At 38.1% G+C, this 18,084-nt stretch overlaps 1 protein-coding gene across 2 annotated transcripts in view; it reads left to right on the top strand.

Moving 5' to 3' along the window:
- The window catches only part of LOC113505616 (Kv channel-interacting protein 1), a 28,566-nt gene extending 10,482 nt beyond the window's left edge, over positions 1-18,084 (top strand). Inside the window, exons 2-6 of one of the 2 annotated variants that reach the window (XM_026888407.1) lie at positions 4,319-4,388; positions 6,018-6,082; positions 16,595-16,804; positions 17,386-17,552; positions 17,895-18,084. In XM_026888407.1, the coding sequence (XP_026744208.1) occupies positions 4,319-4,388; positions 6,018-6,082; positions 16,595-16,804; positions 17,386-17,514 (474 nt within the window). In that variant the 3' untranslated portion in view covers positions 17,515-17,552; positions 17,895-18,084. Of the gene's footprint in view, positions 1-4,318; positions 4,389-6,011; positions 6,083-16,594; positions 16,805-17,385; positions 17,553-17,894 lie in introns of both variants that reach the window. The other variant, XM_026888406.1, reaches the window with a different exon arrangement.

Genomic DNA, 18,084 nt, shown 5'->3' on the forward strand with positions numbered 1-18,084 from the left:
CCGCGACTTCGTCCCCGTGGGTAGAAGATATAAGTTATGATTCATACCTGCCTGTTTTTTTTTTCATATTTTCCATTGTATCTTCGCTCCTATTAGTCGCAGCGTGATGGTTTATAGCCTAAAGCCTTCCTCGATGAATGGTCTATTAAACACATAAAGAATTTTTAAATTTGGACCAGTAGTTCCTGAGATTAGCGCGTTCAAACAAACAAACAAACTCTTCAGCTTTATATATTAGTATAGATAAGTGACGTTAAAAGCCACTTCCGTTGACGTTCTCACAATGTTTTGACGCGCATAAAAATGGGTTGTATATATTTTGGAGAATCCATTTATCATAGGAGGTTCTAGTAGATGATAATGAGTTAGACTAAAAACTATTATAAGTCGTAGAAGGAGATTTAGGACGTAAAGGACAAGCATTTATGTGATCCACGAATGCTTGTCCTGAGTCTGGGTGTCTTTGTGCATGTGACTTTCTAAATATTTGTGAAACCTCCGCAATACAAGGATAAAAATCCCTAATGTGGGACACATATTTTCTTTTTAAGAGCACTGCTGTTTTTGTTGGCCCAAAATTGTGCCCACTTCTTAACTTTATAGACCCCAGTAAATTAATTTTCCCGTTATTATAATTTAGCGTCACTTGAACAGACAAATAGTCATACACATTCAAACTTTTAAGAGAAGATGAAACATGCCAACTCCAACCTCCATGTTTGAGACCACTAAAAAATAACAAGGTACTCTCCCGTTTCACCTACATTTCGACTAGATAAAGGTAGGGTACGACTGTCAGCGAGCAGCGTTTAACTCACAAGAACTTGTTAAGAAAAGTTCCAATAAGCACGGATAGTCGAGTGGTGGAGGTTACCACCCCAAACCCAGTGTGCGCAACGTGTCGCGTGCTCGATTCCCGCGCAGGACAAGCGTTTGTGTGATCCACGAATGCTTGTCCTGAGTCTATGTGTCTTTGTGCATGTGACGTTAAATGTTTGTGACGTTTACTTTCTTAGGTCAGAAGTCGTGTTAAGTTAAATATGCTAGTACTAAAGACGTCTCTAAACAAAGCAAAGAACTGTTTCAAGTCGGTGCCAAGCTAAGAAGAATGAAAAAAACAAAATCGGTTTCTCCAGCTCGAAGTTCTGAGGTAAAAAATTTAAAAAATACAGACGTATTGAGAAACTCTGCCTTTCAAATTCGGTTGAAAAGCAGGCAGAATAAATAAACTTCATATTTGTATGAAGTTACATAATGGATTCAAAATTCATTCCGCCCGCTCCGTTTCGCTTATTCCCCGCTCACACTGGGACCACGCCTCAACGCGTGACACCTGACAGACAGACACACAGTGCGCCTCTTCCGGACTATTGTGACAGCGCGCGTTCATGTTCGCGCCAGAAATAGATCTCTTGTCAGTGTTGCCAGTAAAAGCCGGTCAACATTGTGTTAGTAGTTTTTGCGAGTTGAGAGAAAGATTTTTCTTTTAAGATAAGAAATGTGGATTTCCTAGATTGTGTTTAGGTTTATTTTTCAGTTCAAAAGGTGGTAAAAAATAAAAAATTGTTACTAAAGCTCCGCTGTCTGTCTGTCTTAGCGTCCGTCTATGCGTCTGTCCGTTCATCCGACGACAAACGTTACTAAAGAATCGTGAGTGTTAGGTAATTTAAATTGTCACAGATAATGTCTTATTTGAACGAAGCTCTTGGTCTCACAAAGTGTAGGTAATTTGACTATTTTGTTTTCAAACAATCCTTAATAAAGTCTTTTGCAATTCGGAATTAGATATAATCGCAATGCTATCTACCGATCTATGCAAAAAGGCTGATTTAACTTAAAAAAAAACATCTCTCGCTCTTTAGAATTGAATCCTGTGTCGCAGGGAGTTTCACAAAGATTCAAGTCACATGCACAAAGACACCCAGACTCAGGACAAGCATTCGTGGATCACACAAGCGCTTATCCTACGCGTTGATCGAACCCGCGACAAATCGCGCGTAGTGAGTTTGACGTGGTGACCGCAACCACTCGGCTATACGCGCAGTCATTAATCCTACATCCTACTAATATTCGATTATATATATGCAGTGTGGATGTGGATATTGTTGCTCTTCAAGCAAAAACCGCTAAACGGATTTAGACGAAATTTGTTATACAGATAGTTTATACCCTGGATTAACACATAGGATAGTTTTAAACCTTGATTTTTCCTTCAAAATTAGTAGCTGACGGAGCCGCTGGCAACTTCTAGTTATAATCATTTATGAGGTTTTAAAAATAAGCGATATATTACCCACTCTGTTTAAAAAGCGTAATAAAAGAATACCACAGTTAACATCATTAGTCAAAAGATCTAGACATAGTTATAGCCATTCTTGATGACTATGTTATGACGTGCTAGTTAGCATATGGCCTGTGGCCTATGCCATAAGCGGTAGCGGTTTTATACAACAAAAGCCTTTGGAAATATAGTTATTATGGATTTAATATTGAAAAATAAGAAGTCAAATCTAGAAGATGTTTTGTATTCTCCCAAACTATTTTATTCTTGTGTCGCGGGGGTTTTACTAACATTCAAGTCGCATCACCAAATGATACAACGGATTGCCCGACTAATATCGTACCCAACCGTCGGTATGCAACTCGCTCGTGCGCCGCGTCCGCTCATGATTATGGACTCCGGTTGGGTCCGAAACTAGTCGAGCAATCCCGATAACTACGCGTGAGTAAACCGTTGCATCAATTATTAGTGAATCATTCTTATGATAGCTACAATTCAAGTCACATGCACAAGACAGCCAGACTCAGGACCAGCTTTCTTGGGTCGCATTAAATGCATGTATCTACGGGGATCGAAGCAGCGACACGTCGTGCACAGTTAGTGAATTTTGTCAAAATAATGTTGATTTATTGATGACTAGCTGATGCCCGCGACTTCGTCCCCGTGGGTAGAAGATATAAGTTATGATTTATACCTGCCTTGCTTTTTTCTCATTTTCCGTTGTATCTTCGCTCCTATGAGTCGCAGCGTGATGGTTTATACCAAAAGGCCTTCCTCGATGAATGGTCTATTCAACACAAAAATAATTTTTCAATTTGGACCAGTAGTTCCTGAGATTAGCGCGTTCAAACAAACAAACAGACAAACTCTTCAGCTTTATATATTAGTATAGATTTTCATTTTTAGTATTTTTTGATGAAGCAGCAGGTGGTACAGCGGTACCTCAGGAATAGATGACTGTTTTAACATTTTGTGGGCAAAACTCTAAAGAGCTTATAACTTAGACCAAAACATAAGGGCTTTATGAATAGACTCGCCTTTGTTAATGTAAGGCAAACAAACCCGAGTGTGAATACTATGTTACAATAAGCTGTCTCACACACACATACGTACCTAGCAGTTTGCCTATTAATGTGATAAATAGGAATATAGTGTAAGTCGCAAAACGTGAGAGCAATCCCGCTGTGAAAAATGAAAAATGATTTTTGACAATATCATTTTTGAAAGCAAAATTGTAGTATTGATAATTTTTAATTAGTTATAGATTTAACGATTATCCTTCGATACTGCGTAACTACTAATTAAATGAGAAAGGACGTCAACATGTCTTTGTGTGTATTTGTTACCTCTTCACGCCCAAACCACTGAACCGATTTCGATAAGATTTGGTATGGAGGTAGTTGACACCTTGGATTAACACATAGGCTACTTTTATCCAACTTTGTTAAAGTAGAGTCATTTTTGCCGCTATAACTGACATCTAGGTGAAGTCGCGAGTTATACTGATCCAAAAATGTTACTACTCAATTTCGGATTTTCTGGACGATGAGTTAAAATAATGTAATGTGTATATGTATCTTTTGCTATCCTATAATTAGGATTATATAATTGTAACTTATGAAATTAATAGCAACACTAGTTTATAAGAAAATGAAATTTTTCATGCCGTCAGGCAGAATGTATAAGGCTTCTTATCATTTGTAACACCTCAATGTATTACCTGCATTCTAAGCAAATAAATAAATCTATTCTATTCTATAGTATAACTAATATTTTTCCCCACGTTTTTATAAACTCACTTCCTTGTTTGCTTGTTTGACGTGCCGATTGAATTTTTGCAACTCAATTTTGAGGCACTTCCCGATAAGCTAGCAGGTAAAAATTTTCTTAGCTTCAAACCCAATGATAATGCAATTTACACCTATAAAAACAGTTGGACCGATTTTGATAAAATTTTAATGGACATTTAATAACGTTGGTATGTAGATTTTTTTCTATTAATTGATTTTTATTGACTATTATTTTCATTTGTTACAGGAATGCCCGGAAGGCGTCGTTCAAGAGGAATCTTTCAAAGACATCTACGCGAAGTTCTTTCCCCATGGCAGTAAGCAAACTATATTCAATTATTTTTAATTTAAAATATTGTTATAACATCAAACAAAAAGCCCACTTCAAATAAAAAACTGCTAAGCCAAACTCGATGACATTTTATGGAACCAAATGACAGCTATTACACGTTAAATTAAACAAGAATTAACAGAATCGGTTTATCCAGTCCGAAGTTCTGAGGTAACAAAATACTTGAATTTACAATATCTACAGGAAAAGCAACATATAAACATATCCTCCTCATCCTAACCTTTCCCCAACTATGTTGGGGTCGGCTTCCAGTCTAACCGGTTTCAGCTAAGTACCAGTGTTTTACAAGGAGCGACTGCCTATCTGACCTCCTCAACCCAGTTACCTAGGTAACACGATAACCCTTAGTTAGACTGGTTGTCAGACTTTCTAGCTTCTGACTACCTGTAACGACAATCAAAGATGTATGAATAACAGCCGGGACACAAAATTAAATTGTCTTCCGAAACACGGAGGAATTCGTTATGACAAAGACCCATCTACGGACTATATAAATGTATATTTCTAAAAATAACCGTAACCTAAATCCAACATAGATCAAAATCTAGACTGTCTAACTCAGGCTAAAGTTATAGCCTGAATAACATAGTCATTAGTTAGGCCCCGAATAGTCTGACCAGACGATGGCCTATATTCTCCTTATTATGCTATGTCTAGCCAGTTCCTACCTTTTTGCCTAACCTTTTTAGAAAATTGTTTTTAGCCCCTGACAAGCGGGGTGTTATAAGTTCAGAGAAAATGAAACAATTTGACTTAAACGTCACGTTTTTTAATCGTCTGAAATTTTCAAAAGCTGAAAAATCTTGGTTCAATAAAACAAGTTGACGACCTCCGTGGTTGAGTGGCGTACGCACCGATTTCAAGGTGTCGCTATCTCTGAGGTCCCGGGTTCGATCCCCGGTGGGGCCAATGTAAAAATTCACATTTCTACATTGTCTCGGGTCTGGGTGTTTGTGGTACCTTCGTTGTATCTGAATTCCATAGCACAAGTGCTTTAGCAACTTACTTTGGGTTCAGAACGATGTATGTGATGTAGCCCGCATTAAAAAAAAAGTTAAACTTTCCATAGCCGAGACAAGAGGAATTGAAATTACTTTATTGATTGCACATAACAACTGGTAGTGCCAGCAACACGGTGGAACTACAATTTCAAGCGACGACGTATCGCGAGTTCGAACCCCTGGTCTGTTTATGAAGACTGGCCTCACTTTGCCATCCACCGACACCAAAACGCAGATGACGTATCACGATCAGGTTTAGTCAGTAAGATTACGACGAATATATTGTAAGAGGATTCCCCAAGGGAATAGTTAGACTTATACACTCACTTTCTTGTTTGTTTGTCGTTCCGGTTGGATTTTTGCAACTCAATTTTGAGGCACTTCCCAATAAGCTAGCATGCTGAAATTTTCAGGTTAGCTTCAAACCCGATGTCAATGCAATTTACAACTAAAAAAACGGCTGGATCGATTCTGATAAAATTTTAATGCAGTTCCATTTAGCAACGTGGGTTTTTAGATTTCTTTAATTTGTTTAATATTTTTCTTTAAACATATATTTCTCGTGGTAATTCTAGACTTTGTTCCAGATTCAGCTCTCTACGCACACTACGTTTTCAAAGCCTTCGACGTTAACTGCAGTGGCGCAATCAGTTTCAGAGTGAGTATCGTTCATTTCTGTTGGTTTAGCGGTAAGTAGATCTGACTGCTGTCCCGGAGGTCGTGGGTTCGATCCCCACCCAGGATAAATGTTTGTGTCATGAGCATGATTTTTTGTTCTGTGTTTGGGTGTTATTAACTGTCTATATTATGTAAGTATTTAGAAATATTAGATATACAATTATGTTTATCAATTATCTAGTACTCATTATACAAGCTTTGCTTAGTTTGAGACTAGATGGCGTTGTGTAAAAGTTGGGAAATATGATTACTTTTTGTATCCCTTTGAATTCACGAGATAGCTTAATGGGAAGAGACCCGGTCCGTTTTAAAAGCGTGCACAGGGACAAAGGTCCAACATGCAACGGCCTTGTTGAGAACTTCAATCTAAAATGTGATGGGGTATCTACCAGGGGCCATCCACCCCTGATTTATAAAAGAACAGACATGGATGGCCCAAGCATCCCGAAAATTTTATTTGTCAATCAACCGCTTCGTTTTTTTAGCCTTTTTGTGCGGAATTTTCACGTCCACGAGTCTTACTCTCACTTAAACGGTCTTTTTGCCTCTTTTCTTTATTACCTCTACTAATATTATAAATGCGAAAGTAACTCTGTCTGTCTGTCTGTTGCGCTTTCACGTCTAAACCACAGAACCGATTTCAATGAAATTTGTTACAGAGATAGAGTTGACCTTGAGAAAGAACATAGGATAGTTTTTATCCCGGACTTTTAAACAGTTCTCTTGGAAACGCGATATAACCGGCCTCGACGCGGGCGAAGCCGCGGGCGAAAAGCTAGTAACATTATATATGCAATACATTATATAACCTAACCAATATCCTGGAATAGCTTGTACTATATTACACATATATATAACATATATTATTAGTATTAGGTACGAGCGAGCGACAACAAAACGCTCGCCGCTAGAGAACTTTGCCCGTAAATGTATTATACATTGCAGGACCACGAAAACTAGTATACTGGCCAATTTTTCGTTTTCAAGTTGCTTCATTTTTAAAAGAAAATCAAGAATAGGGATGATGACTGAGTATTAAAAGAAAAAATCTCATTAGTCCCTCAGTTAGATAATTGAAAAGTTTGAGACACGTATTTTTTCCTTTTTCAGAAAAACTAGAATTGACAAAGATTAACTGCTTTAAAGTTTAGGAGAGGGGGCTTGTGACGTAACGATAGAGTAAAATTTATACTCAATCGTGACGTCACGCGTAAGTTTCATTCACTGTAATTTAGTCAATTTATGTTTGCGGGACAAATTAAAAAATACGTATCCATTATTATACAAAAAACTACAAGACGGCCACCGCAAAAAAAATTGTCATCATCCCAATTGAGGTTTGGTGAGTGGTGAGGTTTGTTTGTTCCTATTTGAAAATGTAGAAATGAAATGAAAGAATTTATTGGGCGAGTAGAATATAACATCACTTTTAGATGTATTTTATTAACATTTTTGAGTATGAACGCGATGAGAAGGAAACTTTGAGCACGCAAAAGTTTGTTCCTCTTTCGCGCAGAAACCAGTGAACGGATTTAGACGAAACTTGGTAAACAGATAGTTTAAAACCAGGATTAACGCATGGGATAGTTTTCTCTCGATTTTATGTCCTCGCGGGATCATTTTTTATTTTGTAGCAGGCCACAGTTTTTTTTATAAATTGGGTTTAGTTGATATTTTTTTTTGTTGGTAGACGAAAATGATGAATTTTCAGGAGACCTTAGTCTATTGCTAAATTTATACTTACTATATTTTTAAGATCATTTAAAAAAAACGACTCCAACAATAAGGTATTTAATTCTTGTGTCGCGGGGGTATATATTATACTCAGTCCTACGCGTAGATCAAAACGTCGCACACAGTGGGTTTGGCATGGTGACCTCAACCACTCGGCTATCCGTGCAGTCGATTCCCTTACATATTATATTATGTTCCCAAGACCAAAGCTTTCGCGATCATACCTCCAATGCAATATACGTTTAATGGACTTGTTTTGATCATAGATACAGCGTGTTCTCTCCGTCCTTTTATAAAGGATGTTCCACTTATGTGAATTTATATAACAGCTATGTTTCATAAAGATACCACGATGCTAGCTAATTTAAAAGAACAGGTTTTTCTTGAATATTACCTAGCTTTCGGATACAAAACAGCAGAAGATTTTTAGCGAGAATTCGTTGGTATAATATATCACAGCTTTCACACAACGCCATCTAGTCTCAAACTAAGCAGAGCTTGTATTATGAGTACTAGACAACTGATAAACATATTTATTTATTTCTTAAAACAGACATAGAACAAATGATCATGCTCATCACTCAAACATTTGTACTGGGTGGGAATCGAACCCACGGTCACACAGTCACGGCTACTAACCACTAGACCTTCTACACTACGGAATTTAATCTTTAAAAATTACAACTGTCTACCTACAACAGTTCATGGAATATAGCCTGTTGAAAGACGGACAGACAAAAACCTCCGGCCTCAGTAATATTATTCCGTTTTTACTCTTTTGGTACAAACCCCTGAAAGACATAACAATTCCAACATTACATGTTATAATTACTGCCTCTTATAATTAAAACCCCGGTATTTTTAATTAAACTCTCATTTGGAATATAACCATGTATAAAAGGGTCCAAGGGACCGTAATAAACAAGCGTACATCGTGATTGTCCTAAATTACTGCCTTATAGTGCTCTCGACGCGATCAAACGTGTTTGAGTCAAATTTTACGAGATTTTTTTTAAACGATTCCCGCACTAAGGAATTTAATCCTTGTGTCGCGGGGGTTTCACAAACATACAAATCACATGCACAAGGACACCCAGACTCAGAACAAGCATTGGTGGATCACACAAACGCTTCTCCCACGCGAGGATCAAACCCGCAACACGTTGCGAACAGTGGGTTTGACGTGATGACCTCGACCACTCGGCTATCCATGCAGTCAGTTTGATCAAAATCAAAAGTTTTTTTTTCAAATAGGCCGTTTTCCAGGCAGATTTAAAACGTTACAGTAATGACTCTAGTTGCACGGTTCTAAAGTGACATTCTTTGAAGAAGAATCGGCAAGAAACTCCATAAGTTGCTCTTTCCAAAATAAATATACAAGTCGCCAAGTGGTTGAAGCCACCACGCCATGCGACGTGTCACAGGTCCAATCTCCTGCAGGACAAGCGTTTGTGTGATCCACGAATGCTTGTTCTGAGTCTGTGTGTCTTTGTGCATGTGACTTGAATGTTTGTGAAACCCCCCCGAGATGCAAAGACAAAAGTCCTTAATACAGAAGTCATTTTCTTTTTTGTTAATAGTAGTGTCTTTTCATTTATTTCCAAAGTCGTCTACATGCATATTTAACATACAGTATTCTTCGAGGAGGTCGTCAACAACGAAGGTGGTGTGATGATCTAGTCAAATAAGTGGGGAAAACGAATCAAATCAAATTCATTTATTTGCTAAATTCACCTACATATGCAAATACACAGATGATAAAAAAATAATAATTGTGAAACACTGTATTTGACCATTGCAATGGTGTGCAAATGTTCAACTTAAAATTACATGTTATTATTAATCACACATTATGAATTATGAACTGCACATTATTACTAATTAGGGATGGGCCGAATGTGGTTTAAACCGAATACGAACTTCGGCCGAACATTCGGTAAAAATGAAAAATTCGGCCGAACTTCGGCCGAACTTCGGTTCAATTTCGCCGAGCTTTTTCGTGTTGTGTCTTGTTTGCGCTTGCTGCAAATATTGCTAGATGTACTTCGCCCGTACTCCGCACTTCCCCGCGGGGCCGTTAGCAAGCTAGTCATTTGTAAAGACGTCACCATCTTGTCTCGTGCTATTATTTACATTTCGCAAATTAAATTAATTGTTTTACGTGATTTTTGTTGGTAGTTGATTGACTAAACTTTGTTGATTAAAATTTTGTTTTATATTAAGAAATAAAGATTTCTAAGGCTGGTTTGATTAGTAAGAAGATCGGTTTAATTTTGTGTTTTGTTTGATTAAGTAACCAAATATTTTTGAGAAAGGTAATTAAAAAATTAATTGAAGTTTTTTTTTATCACGTATGATTCCTTTTTCTTATTCAAATAAATGACTATGAGTATATTAGGCTTATTTTATTTCACTGTTACACATACGTTTTTTCATTAATTTCTATTATTATAGTGCAAGTATATTTAGTGCAGAATATTCGGAATTTTAACCGAAATTCGGCCGAATGTCGAAGTTCGGTTCAAGCTGCCGAAGTTCGGTTAAACCGAATGTAAAACGAATTTCGGCCCATCCCAGTAATTAAATATTTTTATCAATTACACATTACTATTCATTACACCTACACATAGCACCGTAGCCGGAAATAACAAAGGATAGAGAGGTTTGAAAGAGAAAGGGGGACGCCTCTGCCCAGCAGTGGGATATAAAACAGGCAACATAAAAAAAATCTTGAAAGACCTGTCTGACGGACTACTAAGATTTTTTTACTCAAATCCTCACTAATATTATAAATGTGAAAGTAACTCTGTCTGTCTGCCTGTTACGTTTTCACGTCTAAACCACTGAACTGATTTTAATGAAATTTGGTACAGAGATAGAGTTGATCTTGAGAAAGAACATAGGATAGTTTTTATCCCGGACTTTTGAAGAGTTCTGTTGGAAACGCGATATAACCGACCTCGACGCGGGCGAAGCTGCGGTCAAAATGCTTGTACCCTATATATTAAGTGCGCCATACGTTAAGCTTACCTAAATAAAAATAACAATTGAATCTCCAAAGCCAAGTCATTCAATTTGGCGATTGCAACCGAGTAGGTACTTCCGGTCTTAATGCTCGGCCGTGATGGATAGTGCCATAAAATGGCACATATAAGCTATGTTAAATAAGTGCGAGTCAGTTTTGTATACTGAGGGATCCGTACTAATAAAAGTCTGAAAGATTTTGGTGTTTATATCTATACTAATATATAAAGCTGAAGAATTTGTTTGAACGCGCTAATCTCAAGAACTACTGGTCCAAATTGAAAAATTCTTTTTGCGTTGAATAGACCATTCATCGAGGAAGGTTTTAGGCTATATAACATTACGCTGCAACTAATAGGAGCGAAGGAAAAATATTCATCTTCGAGGGCTTCCGTTCAAAAATTCCTAACTTATATTTTCTAACGACGCGGACGAAGTCGCGAGCAACACCTAGTTTTAAACAAAATGAAAATACTTCTGACTGAATAAACGAATTTTACCTTTACTTACCTTATTTAGCAAACACATTTTCTTCTAACCCATTTTTTGGTCTAGTGGTCGTGGGTTCGATTCCCGTCCAGGACAAATGTTGTGTGATGAGCATGATCATTTTTTCTGGTGTCTGGGTGTAATTTATCTATAATATGTAGGTATGTATTTAGAAATATATAAGTAAGTTTATCAGTTGTCTGGTTACCATAACACAAGCTCTGCTTAGCTTGGGATCAGATAACCGTGTGTGAGTTGTCCCAGGATATATTATATTATTATAATTTACACTTAACCACTTTTATTTACACATTTCAGTACGATCAGCTTTTCAAAAACAACTCTATTTTCAATCTGTTATTTTTCCAAAAAAAAACCCTTTCTATATTTTCCAAAGGGCATTTTCTTCTCTTATTTTGAATTCTCTGCTTATTTCAATAGCCAATTCTTCCTACGTCCGACTTGCCGCTTCAGATTCGCTCTATCGATATTTCTGCTTACACCAGTCCCTATTAAGACTATTAAAACTTTATAAATGAGTTCCTGAAGTGATATTCGAAGTTATTCAGCTGAATTTGCGCCAACTGCGCCGTTGCAGTCCGACTTAAATTAATGGTTGGCCATAGACTAAGGAATTTTTAGAGCGTACAACGGTATAGAAATGACTAAGCGCACGAAAATTGAATAAGGATTTCATAAAGAAGGTGCATAAATTAAATAGTGTACAATTTTCACACAACTCTATATACTTATAATGGAGGACTTCAAAAGAGACTGCGACCCCTGAGTTTGTTTCGACATTTCTTCTCAGGGTAGTCAGATAGGAAATGTCGACTCCAGCGTTCTCAAAAAAAAGAAGACATGTTAAAGTGATGATATATCCTACTTACAGAATAAATGATTTCATTTCATTTCATTTCAATGATTCATTATTAAATGATGTAACGGTTTACTCACGCGTATTTATCGGGATCGCCCGACTAGTTTCAGACCCAACCGGAGTCCTTAATCATGAGCTGACGCGACGGGGTGGCGAGTCCAGTTCGACTCGCCACCTTGCTATTATAGTCTTGAGCAAAGTATACCTTGTATTATATACATAATATAGATAAACTAGCTGTTGCCCGCGACTTCGTCCGCGTGGTTAGAAGATCTTGAACAGTTTTCGCAGCGCACGCAACGAAAGCCCTCAAAGATGAATATTTTTCCCCCCTTTTCCACATTTTCCATTGTATCTTCGCTCCTATTAGTCGCAGCGTGATGTTATATAGCCTATAGCCTTCCTTGATAAATGCTCTATTCAACACAATTATTTTTTTCAATTCGAATTTGTAGTTCCTGAGATTAGCCCGTTCAAACAAACAAACTCTTCAGCTTTATGATATTAGTATAGATTACGCCCATAACCTCATTTGCCAGTGAAAAGACAACACGACTTTTTTTCTCTTCTTCTAGACTCGCTCGCTTAGGTATTAAGCCTGAACACGTTTTGACTACTACTACGCACAGCTAAATATGTCCTATCTATCTGTTCATAAGTCTGTGGTCAACTTGTAACAACTTTTAAATTGCTATCGAAGTTTGATCGTATTGTCTTGGCTCTTCGCTTAATGGCTGCGGTTCTTAATTCAAACTTGTGTTTTATTTTATTTATACCTGTATTTAAGCCAAATCTTAAAATTCGGCGCCATTTTGTCCGAATATTAAATTTTAATTAAATATTCCACAACTTTCAAACAACGCCATCTAGTCTCAAACTAAGCAAAGCTTGAATTATAAGTAGACGACTGATTAACATACTTATATATTTCAGAATACATACATAATATAGATAAATTACACCCAGACACAGAACAATTGATCGTGCTCATCACACAAATATTTGTCCTGGGTGGAAATCGAACCCACAACGTTCGGTATAGCAGTCAGGGCCACTAACCACTAGACCAACAGGCCAGTAAACTAGATTCTACCCATAACTTATTTTTTTACGTTAGGGATAAAAAAATGGTTGAAAACCTACATCAGTTTTCAAATATATATTTTACCACGTTGTTATACACTCACTTCTTGTTTGTTTGTCGTTCCGGTTGGAGTTTTGTAACTCAATTTTGATGCACTTCCCGATAAGCTAGCAGGCTGAAATTTTCAGGGTAGCTTCAATTTTGGTAACATTTAAAAAAGTGGGTTTTTAAGTTATCTATAATAATCTATATCTAATATCCCTAATCTTTGGGCCGATTTTAAAATTATTTGATTTTACAAAAGCTGTCAAAACGTCAAACATATTCGTCGAATAAAATTTTTCTGGCGATTGAAAAAATGTCTCATAGTTATTTATTTGTCAACAAACTTTACCAGCAAAGAGATAAGTAAATAACAGAATGATTGATCGTGATTGAATGTGAATGATTCGGAAATCGAGTGATTGAAGTACTATCCGCCTATGTAGGCCCGGATATTGACAAAATGGGTTGCCATGCTGTGTCGATTTCATATGGAGAAGGTACAAATCAGCGTTGCCAGACGTCCCGATTTTGGCGGGACGTCCCGATTTTTAAATCAAAATTTAATGTCCCGCGCGGGACAGACTCGTTCCCGCTTTTCGGAGAGAACTTGACCGTGCGCCTTTCGTAGGATTCACACAGACTATTGTTCGAAACCAGTGGCGTAGTGTGGTTCACCGTCGCCCGGGACGGATTCACTCCAATTACGAATCTAAAAAAAAAAGACGATAAATTCTTCGCGGAGTTAAGTTATCCTTGATTGCTTATGTTGTTCGCGCGCGGAACATCGAACATCAACTTTACTATGTCCCGCTTCTGACGGAAGAATCCCGCTATTTTCACTCAAAAAGTACCAAAGTCCCGACTTGTTAAAGAAAAAATCTGGCAACACTGGTACAAATAGTCATTGATTCTTGTGAAGTCTTTTGGTCACTGTTACTGCACAGATAGCCGACCCCTGAGTTTGTTTCGACATTTCTTCACAGGGTAGTCAGATAGGAAATGTCGACTCCAGCGTTCTCAAAAAAGACATGTTTGACGACCTCCGTGGTCGAGTGGCGTACGCACCGGTTTCAAGGTGTCGCTTACTCTGAGGTCCCGGGTTCGATCCACGGTCGGGTCAATGTAAAAATCCACATTTTCTACATTGTCTCAGGTCTGGGTGTTTGTGGTACCTACGTTGTATCTGAATTCCATAACACAAGTGCTTCAGCAACTTACTTTGGGTTCAGAACAATGTGTGTGATGTTGTCCGCATTTATTTTAGTTATTTATTTATTTAAACATGTAAAAGTGATGATATATCCTATTTACACTTGTGTGTTCGATCAGCGGCTGACAGATGTTAAATAAAAAAAAAATGAAATTGTAAAAATATTGTAGTGTTTGGGTAATCAGTATAGTTTAGTCAACTGTTTATAAATTGGGTATTTGACTGTATCTAATAATATAAATCTGTTAAGTCCGTCAGACAGATTTTCAAAAAATTTTGAATTCGTATATCTCATTTTATCACGTCATTAAGGAAGATTGAAAGCATTTTACACTTTGCATTATTTCACTGTATCCACTTTAATTTTTGTTTACGAGATAAAATAAAAATGCTTATCCAATATTTTTTGGTAAACTATAAAATGACACAACGAAGCTTAAGATTCTAATTTTCTTTTTCTACACCCTCTCATCGTTAATCGCACTAGTTTTTCAAAACTACCCGAAAATCTGAAATAATTCAAAACATCATTTTACATCAACACGAATAAACATGTCTAAAATAACATCACCTACATTTATACGTAACGGGAATCAAACCCGCTAAGCTTCTCATAAATAATGACCCGTTTGGCAGTACACCTCTAAATCTGACAGTTGTAAGCCAGAGATCGGGACGTAAAGGCTCTGGCAATAATTGCCAGTTGCCAGTTTGGCCATAGACTGGCAGACTGCCAAGCAAGTGCCACCTTGTGGAAGGTACGGTTTCTCTCTGGTTAGGGTTGGCACGGATAAGTATAAGTTTTAAAAAAACGGAACCCTTGTCTGTCAGTCTATTTGTTACCAGGAAAAATCTCTTGAACGGCGATAGCTAAACAGTTGAAATCACTGATGATATATCTCTGTTGCCACTTTTAAATCAAAACTTAAAATAAAGCTTGAAGTTAAGCGATAGTTGTTACGTGCAAGAATTTTCTGGGTGACCCATTTTTTGGGTTAAATTGTCTTACTTTGTCCAGAACCGTATAAATATAAGTAATGAAAAAAAAATATTTTATTTCTATCTAATCATTTTTGACAACCCTAAAGTTAATTTTATTAGCGTTTCTTGGAGTAAACAACATTAGGTTATAGAAATGGTCTCTAGCATGCATAGACAAGAAATATATTAATAGTGATGCGCCGATATAAATCGACTGTCGAATTTATCAGTTAATTATTTAGCTATCGACCTTTTTAATTGAGAATTAGTTGGCTAGGGACACGTTTTTGAAATTTATGTTTATTTGCGGATTGTTAATAAGTTATGTGACTTAACGCTTTTATGCTAATATAAGGTAGGTTAGAAGATATAACTTATGATTTATACCTGCCCTATTTTTTCCTCATTTTCCATTGTATCCTCGCTCCTATTAGTCGCAGCGTGATGGTATATAGCCTAAAACCTTCCTCGATGAATGGTCTATTCAATACAAAGAGAATTTTTCAATTTGAACCAGTAGTTCCTGAGATTAGCGCGTTCAAACAAACAAACAAACTCTTCAGCTTTATATATTAGTATAGATTGACTACTATTAACAACAAAAACATACTTATAGTAAAAATTACTGAACCAAACTTGAAGATTTTTGGTGGGTTTGGCATGGTGACCTCAACCACTCAGCTATGCGTGGAGTCAATTTATGACTGTACCTACAATTGCTTACCCCCATTTTCATTTGATGTTATATAGCTATTACGATTCACGAATCATAAGATTCTGGAAGTGATACTTAAGTGATATGTTTCCGCTTAGGTAAAAAAGCACATTAATTACGAATCCCTTTATTCCGAATCGGAAATCATTAAGTGACTCCTTACGCTTTGGGTTGAGCAGAAGGGAGTGTCAGACTTCTACTGACTAAAACTCACCCATGTTCCTTCCTTTGCTCTTCCTGTACCGGGGCCACGGTAACACTTTCGGAAAACCCCACTGCCCCGCCAGGATTTATCAATGTAGGTTAACTTTTCTTCTGCGATATTTTCAGGAGCTCCTAGTAACCCTCTCTACGCTTCTCCGCGGGTCAGTCTACGAGCGTCTCCGCTGGGCGTTCCGGTTGTATGACGTGGACGGTGATGGTGCTATCACCAGGCAGGAGCTGGCGGAGGTGGTGGTGGCCGTGCACGAGCTCCTCGGCAGGAGGGCGCCTCCGGGCTCGCCGGCTGCCAGGCTGGACGATGCTAAGGCTAATGAGCAGGTAGGATGAGTTGAATTGGTGATGGATGGGGTAGTACCAGGCAGTGGTTTGGTGGGGATTTGCGTTTATTAAAAAAAAAGAGACTGACGCAGTGTAGAACACTAAGGAATTTAATCCTTGTGTCGATTTCAGATTTAAGGAGGTCCTCTCTCTAGTTTGAATTTATTTATGCACATGATACAATGCTATGCGTTTCCAAAACGCGGCTGACGTCACCCAGCTGTTAGTAGTTTAGTCAGTATGAGTCTGACACTACCCGTTCCCTCCCCCGAGGGAAATACTCGTGTACACCCCCTTGAGGATTTCGCCACCAAAACCATCACCACCGGACTTTTTAGTTCATCTTTCAAGTTTAGCTGATATGTTCAAATCACTGCGCAAAATGTAATTGAATGGAAATTGCTGAAGCCTTAAAATTAGATAATGCGATCTTTAATAAACAATTTTCTATCCTGGACTGTTGTTTTGTCACAGGCTGCCCATTTATCCATCACGATTAGTAAAATTGGGACTTAAGATCAACGGAATTAAAAGATTCCCCAACAGAATCCGGGATAACCTTCCTAATTTCCTTCTTCCAGGTGGATCGCGTCTTCAGGAAGCTGGACTTGAACCAGGACGGTGTGATAACAATTGAGGAGTTTCTCGAGTCGTGCCTCAAGGATGACGTTATAACTCGCTCGCTTCAGATGTTTGACACCGGGCTATGACGGCAGACTGATGCAGAGCATGCGCGCACACCCGCCAGGTACGTGTCAGATGCCAGACTCGACGATTAAAGGCAATATTAAACAAAACACGGTATATTTTTGTCAAGAGAAGGTTTTGATGAAAGACAAAAATTGAAAAACTGCGCGGAAAATTAGAAAACTTAACTACCATATTAAATAATCCTGACTTTTGGAACGGGACCTACGTATTCACAGATGAAAACGTGGGGCACAGCTAGTAATAATTTAGAAATTATAAAATACTAGCTTCATAGAAGGTAACATCGCTAGTTGGTAGGGCAAAAATGGGTTATATCTTTCCTTTTATCAAAGGAAATATTATACTCTTTGTCGTTCAAATATGTTGGTCTATCCCCCAGGACGGTAGCGAAGCGCCTGGTGCCAGTCCGCTGCGCGTGCCCGCGCGGCGTGCTGGGCGCGGCGGCCGCGTGGCTGCGCGCGCGCCGCCTCGCGCACTACGTCGCCGCGCTCGACCACTTCTACGGGCAAGTCGTGCGCCCGCGAGTGCGGAGCGTTTTGCTTCTGCACTTCTAGGCGAGGCTTCTGATT

Source organism: Trichoplusia ni, chromosome 26 (assembly GCF_003590095.1).
Source record: "Trichoplusia ni isolate ovarian cell line Hi5 chromosome 26, tn1, whole genome shotgun sequence".
Lineage (NCBI taxonomy): Eukaryota > Metazoa > Arthropoda > Insecta > Lepidoptera > Noctuidae > Trichoplusia > Trichoplusia ni.